The 12,515-nt window shown below is 42.1% G+C and overlaps 1 protein-coding gene across 2 annotated transcripts in view; it reads left to right on the top strand.

The window, feature by feature from the left end:
- ARHGAP18 (Rho GTPase activating protein 18) overlaps window positions 1-12,515 on the top strand; it is a 95,654-nt gene that overhangs the window by 21,895 nt on the left and 61,244 nt on the right. Inside the window, exon 1 of one of the 2 annotated variants that reach the window (XM_042016577.1) lies at window positions 4,445-4,603. The exons of the other annotated variant lie outside the window; for it this stretch is intronic. Within the exon in view, the coding sequence (XP_041872511.1) occupies window positions 4,515-4,603 (89 nt within the window). The 5' untranslated portion in view covers window positions 4,445-4,514. Of the gene's footprint in view, window positions 1-4,444; window positions 4,604-12,515 lie in introns of those variants that run through there. 2 annotated transcript variants of the gene reach the window in all.

Here is a 12,515-nt window from a genome sequence, read left to right as displayed (position 1 = left end):
CCTGCTGATGATTAACGCATCATTAGGAACTGGAATGTGAAAAATCACTTAACACATATTTAAAAAGAATTATCATGTATTTATACAAAATATGAAAATCAGTGTGATTTATTTTTTAATTTGGGAAAATTTTTTAAATGAAAATAAATAGCTCTGCAGTGAAGAGTCAAAAGCATATGTTGAACATATGCATATTCAAACCCTATAAAGCAGTGATGAAGGATGGCACTGCTGAGAAGTTCTCTTTTTAGCAGTTGTTTTGTACGGAGAGCACTAAGCCTGAGAACTCTGCATGGTCTGCTTGGCTTTGGTGACTGATTATACTGAGTGTAAAGGCAGTGCACGACATCTTAATCTAAATATTTAAACTCTTTGGAGGAGACTTGGATTCTGATTTGATAGACTGATTTGTAATCTCCTTTCTCAATAATATGCTCCTTTTAGCACATAAACCTAAATGCTTCAAATGGTGCCTTCTTACCTAGTTGTTTATAGAGTTATAGAATGGTTTGAGTTGGAAGTGACCTTAAGGACCATGTAGTTCCAACCCTCCTGCCATGAAGAGGGAATGCCACTCACTAGATCGAGTTGCTCAGGGCCCCATCCAAATCTGGCCTCGAACACTTCCAGAGATGGGGCATCTACAATCTCTCTGGGCAATCGGTTCAGTGCTTCACCACCCTCTGAGTAATGATTTTCTTCCTAACAGCTAATCTAAACCTGCCTGCTTTCTGTTTAAAACTATTGTCCCTTGTCTTGTCACTATCTACCTATATAAAAAATCCCTCTCCCTCCTTTTTAAAAGCCTCTTTAAGGTACTGAAAGGCCTCTATGAGGTCTCCCCAAAGCATTCTCTTCTCTACGAACAACCTTACTTTCCAAATAAGCATGCCTGGACCTTATTAAGAAGAAGAATATTAACCACAAACTCAGGAATTAATGACTTCAGTCAGATTTAGGCAGAAGATATACCAGTGAAAGAGAGTAGTGATATTTCTGTCAGTTTACAGCAATAATACATCTGTAGGTCAGAATTAGCTATTTGTCTCTAGTGTGAATTGGGAATAATTTAATCAAAGAAAACCATGCTGGTATTATGCTGTCATAACAGGACTGAGTTTGATTGTTGCAATAATGAGTGACAGAGTCTCCAGGCAGGTGCAAAGGAGAGCTGCTTTATTGCAAAAACCCGGCCTTTTTAAACACTTCGCCGGTTATCTGTTTACATAGTTTTAAAGCACAACAAACATAATTCAACCAACCACCATACGCCACGATGTGAGCATGCGATGGTCACACAGCATGTTTTTCTACCCTTAATTCAACTGGGTCTCTTTCCCACAGTCCTTTTCTACTTAGCCGAAGTAACAGGCCTGAGCCATGATTTTAAAAAGGCAACAAGGCCTTCATGCAACATTTGATCCTATCAAGTATAGGAAAAAGTGTCTACAGTTAAGCTCCTAAATCCACTTCTATGTTTGAAGTGAGTCATAATAAAGACATGTAAGGAGGGAATAAATATCTCTTGTGGTTTTATCTATTCTCATTTTTTAATAGAACTTTTTTCTTTCTAGCTCCTTTTCTCACTCTCCTTGTGATATGCTTACAAAAGCTTTCTTAAGCTTTCTTATTTCTTACTCTCCACTTGACTGCTACAAACCTATTCTGGGTTTTGCCTTTCTTAATCTCCCCCGCACCCCAAACAAGGCAGGTTCTCCCCCTTCTCCGTTTGCAGCAAAACTGTCTTTTGAGCAGCCCCTAGTGATGCCGCATTGACTACATTTTGTTTCTGCATTCTTCTTTTTACAGCAAGGCTGCAGCATGTTGTGGTGTGCCTTAATTATGATGTGTTTTAAGATGCTTATCAAAGAAAAAACAGTTTACATTTTTGTTCTTACAGCACCTAATATATATATTTAGTTTAGGCAAAGGGCTTTGGAAAGCCCTCATTAGACATGGAATGCTCTAAATGTTTTACTTTTATTTCAGTTATATTTTAGTTATTTTTTAAAGCAAGTTTTATAACTAAGTGGAGTATTTGGCATGCAACCAATTAGCTGAAGCTTTAGACAAGGCCATGTCCTAAGGACATTGGTATTTATGTTTAGTTTTTCTGAACTAGTTTAAAAGAAAAAAATTGGGTTCTTCAGAAAATAATTTTGCATTCTGCATATGCTGTTTAACAATTAACCACATGTGCATTTAAAGAAAGAGCCAAAGGCACCAGCTGATAGGAGTGCTAACATCCATTAATAAGATGTTTTCTCACCTCATGCTGATGTATTTCCGAGTCGAGCAGTAAAAACAGAAGAGTCTTGTTTGCGTGCTCATGTGAAAAGTTAGGCTAATTTTTGCCTTTGGAACACAGCCGGAGAATGTAGAGAGAGTGCAACACCTTTGCAGTGGGAGTACAGGAAAATCTTTTCCCAGTCCTAAGTTTTGCAGTGGTTTCATGTCCTTGTTTTTGTGGGTGTGTAGGTACATGCAGACAATTTGTCTCAGTGCTCTTGGTGTATACTGCCAGTTAAACTGTTGTAGCCATAGTACTAAGCCACTGCTGAAGCTGAACTGAAGCTGTACCTTCTCTTTTACCCACTCCCTTTGGAGAAGGAGAACATCTGTGGAGGTGAGGCACAGATGTCTTTCCTATGCATTGTAAAAATTAAAAAATTAAAGAATCACAGAGTTAAAAAGTGGCCCATTTATTTTTCTAATTTATATGCATAGAGTATCTGTTGGTAATAATGTCTTTTTAATAATTTTTTTTTAATTTAATGTGAAAATTTTGATTAAAAATAAACAATACAAAAAATATTTTAGCTGAAATACCTTGGCTAGCTGCCTACAGATAAAACATCCAAGAAACCATGGAAGAGGCAGGCTTTATTAAAAATCACCCCACTTTCAATAATTTATATGAATTTAAAACAAAGGCAGCATGTGACTCTCCGGTGTATGAGAAATGAAAAGACAACTCTGTAATTGTTGGCCTATTGAACATCATCCAAGTTTTCCTGTGCTTGTAATGTTGGGACTCTTCTCAAAATTTAATGGCGACTTTAGCCTTTTTAAAGAAATCAGGACTTCCTGTTTGGCACTCTGTAGAAGTCCATCATCAATGGCAAAATTCAGTTATGTCTGACTAGGACCCCTCCAAAGTCACCAGCTGTAAGTATCAAGGACTCTAGAGGACAAACTTACCTTGCTCACTCATGACCAGAAGTTCTGCCTGTTTGTTTCTCTGCTGGGACCAACTTCTCAGTGGCCGTAGGACAAGATTTCTGTGCTGCTCCTGCAAGGCAGCTCTGTGCTGGAGAACAGATGCACAGAAAACTGTGTGGTTCATCCACAAACTTGTGTGCAGCATTCCAGCTGAGGTATACAAGGTTTAAATGCGGGAAGGTTCAGAACTCCATACCCACGCGTTCCAGAACACCTCACAGAGCCAAGCACTGAATTTTGCAGATTTTAACTGCTAGCAAAGCAGTTGCATGATTTGTTTGTTTTAAAAGGAAAAAAGTAAACACAATGCATAGTACACTCCTATTGAAGTTGATCCTTTCCGTTCTAGAGCAAACTGATAATAATTCAGAGAAATCATATGCATATGTGAACGAAGCCACAAATTACAAACATAAATAGCATATGTTCATTTACATGTTGCCATGGAAAAAAACAAACAGGTTTGGGTGTTGTGTTACAGGTCTTGCCTACCAATTCAAAGCTAACACCAAGGCAGTGAGTCCCATCTCATCAGAGCCTGTGCCAAGGCATAGAGGAAGCTTTGCCCACCAAAAAGGCCGACCCAACTCTGCGCTGCTCTGGCTGTCGCTGGTTCATAGAGCATGACCTTGGAGCTAATGGCGATTGGTTTAAGGCCCAGCAGCTCTGAGGCAGCTCAGTCAGCAGTGTCCTTGCTCGATGTTATCCCCTGTCGTGATTTTTATTCAAGAGCTTGTCATTAAAAAAAAATAAACTACTTTTTTTTGTGTATGAAACATTAAAGCACTCACCGAATAACGCTGTGATTCAGTGAAATGGATAACGTACAAAGCAAACGCTGAACACATTCTTTATTTGTCTTATTGCCGTGCCGCACTTGACACACGGCAGCCTCGGAGCGCAGCAGTTCGCCCGTGGCAGCTGACTCGGGGCTGAAAGGGCAGCGACTTTTCTTAAATTGACGGATTTCTCTGCGACACCTTCAAACAAACTCCAGCCTGCCCGGAGGACGCTGGTTTCCCACACCCCGCGGTGTGTGGAAGCGCACAGAGCTGTAACGCGGGAGCGGCACAGCGCGGGCACCGCTCCCGGCAGCCGCTCGGTCCCGCCGCCCTCGCCCGCGGGGTTCCCGAGCCGGGAGGAGGGGCACGGCCCCGCCGGGCCGCAGGAAGCGCTGCCGTCACCCGGCCCTGCCCCGCTGCGCTGCGGCGGGAGGCTGGGCCGCGCCGGGCCGTAGCCGGGCCGCCCCGCTCCGCCTCGGTGTCCCCAGAAGGGATGCGGCGGCGAGCGCCATGAGCTGGCGGTCCGGCTCCCGCGGCGTGGTCCTCACCGCCTACCACCCCAGCGGCGGGGCCGGCGGGGCCGGCGACGCCCCCGGCGGGTGAGTGGAGGTGCGGGCGGCGGGAGGGAGGGAGGGAAGGAAGGAGGGCGCTGCCCGCCGCAGGTGCGCTCGGCGGGGGCGGCTCCGGCTGCCGCGCCGCGGGGGAGGAGGAGCGCAGCCGGCTCAGCGGGAACCTGTTGCGCGGGAGAAGGGGTTTTCTCCGGCCCTGGGGCTAAAGGGTTTGCCCATTTTTGCGCCGTGTCCCGCAGTTCCTAAATGTTTTTTCCTTTGTTTGTTGGTTTGTTTGGGTTTTTTTTCCACTCCTTTCTGTAATACGCTCCGCGCGTCGAGGGAACCCCAGGCGTTTTGCTGGTCCGCCGAGAGCCGAGAGCAAACAGCAGCCGCCGGCTGTTGTTAAGGTGTTTGTATCCAAGAACAGTCCCGTGGCCGCCCGGCTGCCTTGTCGGTGTTAAACCCGAGCTGTTCTGGCCAGCGCAGTTTTAGGCTCGGAGCGGGGAGGGTTTGTGGGTCGCGGCGGTGAGTGCTGTGCTGTGGCCTGGAGGGCGCTGGACCGCAGTGTCCTTGGGATCAGGCTGTTGGTGGGATGCAGTGAATAGATTTTCCTATAATCTCCTTGCGCTTTACTACTTTGTATCTTTGTAATTTGCTTTTTTTTTTTTTTTTTTAATGTGATAAACGGGAGGAAGGTGCAGGTAAGGACAAGACAAACTTTTTAAAGCATTTGTCATTGCAGCTGATAACAGGCAAGAAGCCAGTTTCACATACATGGACCTCTTCGTGCCTCACAGCACATGTTTGACATAGGCTGAAGTCATTGCTGGCTTTTCCATCGCAATGACGAGAGGGACTGCTGTGTAAAGGACTGACTTCTGTCTTTATGGCCCATTCAGTCTTGCCTCTTCCTTGCTGAAATTGTCAACAAAGGTCCCATTGATAAAGGCGGGACTTCTAATAATGCTGAGAAGCCAGCTGAAACTGGGAAGGTATTGAAACTGGCACACTGTTTCCATGTGTGCATAGGAAGAGTGTATGTGATCAAAGAGATCTGATTAAAAGGGTCTGATTAAAAGAAGATAAAAGGAAGTACAGTGGGTCCCCTGGACAAAAGATAACAGACGCACTGTGATCTATCACACCCTAGAGTCCACAACAGAAGCAAGGACTGAACTGAGAGATACTTCCTACCCCATGTTAGAACCACAAAGTTCTCTTTTTACTGAGGTACTTCCTTCTCCATGACTAATATTATTTATCAACCCCACTTGAGGTCCTGATGTCATCTTAGATACATCCATAAGGGCTCTGCAGACCTGGCCACTTCCAATGGAATGGAAAATATGTACATTTTTGCAAGAAATCACAAAATCCAAAAACTTTTTCTTATTGTTTGTGGTGTTTCTTTGTCTCTCTTAACTCTCCTCAAACTCCCCATGGAAGAGGAGGGATAAGATAAAAAATGCTTTCCCTGCTCCTTGGGATAACTTCTGAGTAAAGATGTGTATCTGTAGACTGCTAGGATCAGTTCTCCTTTTCTTTACACGTCTGGATATGTGGCTCTAAGCGGCACATTCTTAGCCCCTAGGGGCCCTGGACACATGAGCACAGTCCCTGTCTGTGTCTTAAGAAACTTATCATGTGTGCTAGTGACACACCATTAGGAGCAGCAATCTCATGAGATTCCAACTCCTCTGCAGCTGCTTCTGTGGACAGCCTCCTGGGTAAACTGGGACATTGCCAAGCAAATAATAGCAATCCTTCACAAATTTTTCTGGTTTGGGATTAAGAGAAGGGGAAATAAATGTGAAAAGTGGTCTCATTTCTGTAATCATAGCAAACAAATGTGCATATTTCCACTGCGCAGAGCAGAGGATTCCCACAGTTAGTTTGCCTGAGTTCCACCACGACAGTAGTACAGCTTTCCAGGCCATGTGCATTTGCCACTTAGCTCATTAAACTAAAATCCTAAAGGATACCTCTCTGCCTTTCTGCTGTGCCACTCTAAATTTGAACCTTAGGTCTGTTTCTCCTGTTTTCATTAACCAGGATCTCAACTCCGTGGTCCTGGTTGACCCCCTCCCTCCTGCCATTCATCCCCAATGTTTTCCACTTCTGAAGTGAGAGAGATTGGGAGTATTTTCATGGGAACAGAGAGGGAGGGGAATGGCTGCTTGTTCTCTTTTGGTCTTTCTAAAAACAAACAAACAAAACTTTCCTGTAATGTAACATTTGTAACCTTTCTGTGGGATTTCTCTCCCATCTGCTCCACCCCGTTATTCTAACTACTTTCCTTCTTCGTCAGCATTCCCAAGATGTGCAGAGCTGCATGATACTGATAATGCCCAAACCCAAATAATTCTGAAATATTTTATTGAAATAAGTTCTTCTGTTAGGCACTTCACAGCGTGCAAGTGGACCAGTTCTGCAGTCCAGATTTTGTGTTTTGTTACTTATGTGAAATTGAGCTTATTTTGCCTTTTTAAAAAATAAAAAAATGAGAACAATTTTCAATATCTGGGTTAGCATCTCACTGCTAATTTGAAAACTGCGTAAATTTTAACAGGGATCAGAATATTAGGAAGCCAGTGTAATACAGTACCAGCTGTAATGAAGCAGCCCTTTTGGAAAGATTAATAGAGAAACTATGTTGAATTATTTTTTTCATGGGGATTTAAAACAGTGCATGTCAGAAATTGCATTATCTTTGGAGGGAAGCATCCTGGTGCATCCTGGAAAGATTTACAGGCTGGTATATCTGGTGCTTCCTGGAAAAAGCAGTATGTTGGCTGTGCTCCAAACAAAGTGACATCCTAGGAAAGAAGGAGGTATACTTCCTATCCATTTCTTTTTCCTTCAGGCATACGAGAACTCTTGCTTCAAAAGACTTAAAATTTTACTGATCTAATAGATTGTTGAGCTACTTGTCTGTTCTGGAGTTTTTTGGCCCTTTAAAGACACAATGAGTCTGTGAAATACTTACATTTTGGAAAGGCTTACCTTACCATTGGTTCAGTAGGCTAAAATCTAGAACAGTCTCAGTGTGATTACTTCCAAGTTTGTCAATTTAGGAATATTGCCTGAATAGTAGTGATGCATACAATAGCATCAGAGATGCTGTCTTTGCCATAGAGAAGTTTATTTTGCATTTTGCATAAGTATCAGTTAAAGGATTATCTTTATATGGTGTAGATATTGGTTTTGGGCGATTTCTGTGGTCTACCTAAATATTTATATTAAGAACTTTCTCAGAGAAATCAAAAGGTGGGATACACAGTATGAAATTCAATTTTAATAGCTCTCTTTTCCATATTGCCTTAATTCGCTTTCCAGTTTTAACCTGTTAGATTCAGTAATGCCTTATTGGCTGTCATGCTACTTGTGTTTTGGTGTCCTTTATGATATCTATGCACAAAATTTTAAATAATTTCTGCCATCCCATGGAACCATTTGTTGTTATATGGACTGGGGAGTTCAAGAGCAAATCAGATAGGTTGCAGTCCAAAACTCTGTTTCAGTGACTGATCATAGGTATGTCACCTTCATACATGTGAAATCCAAACCTGCTAGCATAGGTTACAGTGCCATTTAGGTTCCTTGGGAATTTTACCCCATCTACTTTGGCAGAAATCACCACAGGTCCTGTGTCATATTTGCCAGCCACATGTAGGGGTTTTAGATAACAACATTCTCCTCTGTGCCTGTGTGGGCTTACCCTCAGGCAATCAAATGCCATCCAGAGGGTCTTCTGTAGGACTATTTCTCTCCTGAAGAGTGAGTGAATGTGTATGTGTATGCAAATATATGTATGTAAAAATGTTCTTTGGATGTGATTATAAGGCTGAGACAAGCCTGGAGTATTCAGTGCATGGGGAGTAGATTTATAACAAGTGAGTACATGCAATGTGCATGCAGAACTAACTGCACCAGCACACCTGTGCATGAGGTGAATAAACTTCTGCTGCATGGCGTTTTCAAGAGCCAAGCCTAAAATGCAAACGGAGTAATAAATAAATGATTCTGAGTGTGTTGGCTACTGGAGGTAGAATTACTTTCCTCTCCATACCTCTCTCCTATTTGGGATGCTGCTGTTCCGTGTTGTCTCCTGTGCTGCACCAGCTTGTCATGTGACAGCCTCCCTGTATCTGTTTCCAGTGAGTCACTCTGCTTGCTCACCAGCATGTGCACTTCTGCTGCCCCTTCAGTGCACTGCATTAACTTACATGGGAAGACCAGTTTGAGTTTTGAAGCTTTGCAAGCCAGTGCCTGTTTCACTTTGTATACTTCCAAGGAGCCTGTAAATCTTCATATTGCTGATAATTTAAGAAAGATTCCAGTGTTTCACAGAGCCTAGGCTGCTCGTCCTCAGAGGCTCTGCAGTTCTATGCCTTCTTTGCCTTATTTAAATCTTGCATTTGGTTTGCTGGTACTCACTTGCAAAATGAGAACAATCAGTTGAGTTTCCCTGAGATGGAACTAAACCCCAGGCCATTTCTGGAAAAGAGTCTCAGGTCTCCTCTTTTGAGTGACACCTGCTAGTCAGGGCCTGCAGCCCCAGATCTTCACCATCCTGCTTTGTTACTGAATCCACCTGACTTTGGGAGACACCAGCTCAAGCTTGGATCTGTGTGACAGTGAAATCAGGCAGTCTCAGTTGGGTTTTCTTGTAGAGAAGTGCCCCTTTTTGTGGGTTACTGTATAAGTCTGCATAAACAAAAATATTTAATTTTATATATCATTGTAAATACGGGCTTTACAGACTTAGTAGTGGTAGCATATGTGTTCAGTTTGGGGGTGGGTGACGAGGGACATAAAATATTTGGTGTTTTCTACAGACTGCTGTGGTCTAAATCACTCACTTGCTATTTAATCTCCGAGTAAGAAACACGAATGATAGGTGTCCTTTGAGCGTGGAGAAATAACAAAGACTTCTGCTGTGAATTGCCCACAAGATATGATTTTTTCAAACATTGACCATAATAGACATTACAGATCATACATACAAGGGGAGTTTATTCTTTCCTTACCAGAATAGTCTGCCATATTCTTTGTTCAAATGTTTGCTCAGTTTAATCTGAAGTCTTAATAGTTTTTATCTTAAGCCAAGAAGAAATCTAGTAGTAAGCATGAAATCATGCCTTTTTTCAAGGTCATTTTCCATCTCCTTTATTTCAGAGAGAAAAGTTCTCATTCCTCTCCCCCTCTTTTCCTACCAGAGACTCACTCTTGGAATTGAAAACCAGTGAAATCCAGTATAAGGGAGTAAAGTACTGTGAGGGATACATGTAATGCTCAGTGTACAAGCCACAAACTCACAAGCTGATTATTCACAACTGCTTTAAGCTGGTGGAGCATTTTGCAATTTCACTTGCAATCTGCTGGTACAGAAGGGATTCCAGGTCCCCTCTGTCATCACAGCAATTGTTGTTCCTGTAACCTTTCATGATGCCAGTATATGGATGGCTCAGCACAGTACCTTCCATGTGTTGCTTTGCTTCAATGAAAGCAGAAAGAGCTATCTGCAGAGTGAAGATCCATCCCACTACAGCTGACTTTACGAAACCATCTCAGTCTTTTTATCTGCTACATGTTTTGCATGAGCACAGTCTTCATCTGAATACATTAGAAAAATCTTTTCTGCCTTGGGTTTGCCTGCTAATTTGAATGATGTTTATTGTTCAATCCTTATTGACATCTTCAGATATAGCTGACAGGCAACAAGGCATGAATTTGCTTTAGTTTGAATTGCTTTTGTGTCTTTTGTACTTCATGCATATATAAATGTGGAGTATATGGCAGACCCTCAATGTGTTGCTTGATTACTGATATAGTAATCCCGGTAACTTGATCTACTGACAGGAAGATGTGGTATCCCAAAATTTCCTGCTTCCTTGATTCTGGATTCCTGCTTCATGGGGTTTCCCATCCCCCAGTTTGCACCTTATTTCTTCTTTGAATTTATCTTGCCCCTGCCTTTGGTTCTTGCTATATCTTGCCAATAGATTAAAAAGCCCTCCTAGTGCCAGTTACCTATGGTCAGCTTTCTGCTCGATTTTATTTTGGTGGGTGGAGGGAGTGATTCTCTTTGAGCCTTTGTTTCTTCAGTCTGAAAATCCTTTTTGTGACACTTTTCTTCAGCATTTTCAACATCAATCTTTACATTTACCCTCCTGCTTTGCTGCTCCTTCACTCCCCAGCATGAATTACATGCAGTGCTTCAGTGTCAGTCTCATGAGTGTCACCCACACAGGTAAAATCACTTCCTTGCTGCTGATTACCACTTTAGCCAATTGTGTATACTGCCATCTTGCCATCTTGTTTTTCTAAGAATCCTGGTGGAACTCCCTTCAATTTGCATGTCGTTTTTGAGCCCTAGATCTGCTGAAACTCTTTCAGTGCAGTCCTCATTATGCAGACATGATCACTGTTTCTTGGACTTAGACATCCATTCAGCATCTGTCAGTATGATAAAACAACATTATTTCAACAAGCCCAGTTCAGCAGGTGACTTAGATTACTTTATGTTGTGGGTGTAGATTTGATTTAATGTCCTTCACTATCAGGGCAAACAGTCTATTGAGTTCTATTTTGTGTCAGACAGACCTTTAAATAGATACAAACAAGAGTAACTCTGCTCAATCAGTAGAGTTACATATCATAAAAGAGGAAAATCAGGGCCCTCTGTATACAGGCTTTCTTTTTTATTTTAATAACATACAGTGTACGAGATGTCATGTTTGTCTAAGTATTACAAATGAGAAACTTGAAGGCTTTTTGAATATTTTAGTTATGGGCTTTCCCTTTTTTGTTTGAGGGTGTACAAATCTGGATGATACTGAGCATAATGCAGTATATTACTAGATGTGCTGTTGTAAGCATGTAGCCTTTATGCAAAACTGGAATGGTACGGAGCAGCAAAGTGCCAGAAGAGCTGTGTAAATCTGAACTCCAGTGTTCTAAGTGTGGCATAGTGGAATAGTTAATTGTTTCTCTATGTTCTTTCTCTTTGATGAGCAGAATTGTTAAATTTGTTTCTGAATAAGACTAATGGCATTTTCAGTCTGCTGAGATTGGCACTAGATTAAAAATGTTATGAACTATTACTACTGCCAATACTTTACTCTTGTTTTGTAACTGTTACTAATGAAGCAGGAGCTGAAAGCTGCAAGGTTTTAAAAGGTTACTCATACATGCTTGGGTAACATTTGCAGTGCCAGTACCCTTCTCTATTGTTGGTGCTTTTTTTCACTGGAGTTACTAAAAGTGCACCTTCGTTTTTTTTGTGTCTGAAACGCTACGGCTGAAGGGAGGCCGTAATTACAGTAAGTGATAAAGCGAGGTCCCCGCTGTGAGCGGTGTTGCAGGTTTGGCTGTGCATAACTCACTGACTGTCATTCCAGACTCCTCAGTAAATCTGCTTGGCCAGGAGAAGAAAAATTCCCTGCTCGTAAGCTTTGAGTACTTGCAATGTGCCAACAGGCTGTTTTGTGAGGGCTGCTGTTCATTTTGCAATGAACCTACTTTGGTGTCATGGTCTCAAAATAATCATGTTCGGGCAGGGAATTTAAATACTTACAGCCAAATAAATAGGGAAAAAATGGGGGGATTTCTTTCTGAGTATTTGGAGATGTAAAAAATAGACGGCCTTGATTAATTCCTTAAGTACAATTTTAGCCATCATTTTCTGAGGTATATTTTTGATGATATCCTGAGCAGCTTATGGGGTGAGCACCTCTGCACTCACAAAAAAAGTAGAAGTTATGAACTTATTCTTTGGTTATAGTTTTGGGCTAGCTCCCTTGTATTACAGCAGAATAAAAGCATGCACAGAAATAGTTATGTACCTGGTCATATTTTCTTGTGAGGGTAAGCTGCTCAATATTCTGTCTTGTTCTGTGACTGTTCCCTGCCTGTCTCGGTTTTGAAAGACAGGTGTCTGCTAAGGAAGGCAGAGGCC

This window comes from Corvus kubaryi, unplaced genomic scaffold (genome assembly GCF_017639235.1).
Source record: "Corvus kubaryi isolate FWS band 111438036 unplaced genomic scaffold, C.kubaryi_AGA036_p1.0 split3-73, whole genome shotgun sequence".
In the NCBI taxonomy this organism is placed as follows: domain Eukaryota; kingdom Metazoa; phylum Chordata; class Aves; order Passeriformes; family Corvidae; genus Corvus; species Corvus kubaryi.
Note: the sequence above shows the minus strand (reverse complement) of the source record. Positions and strands in the feature narration are given on the sequence as shown.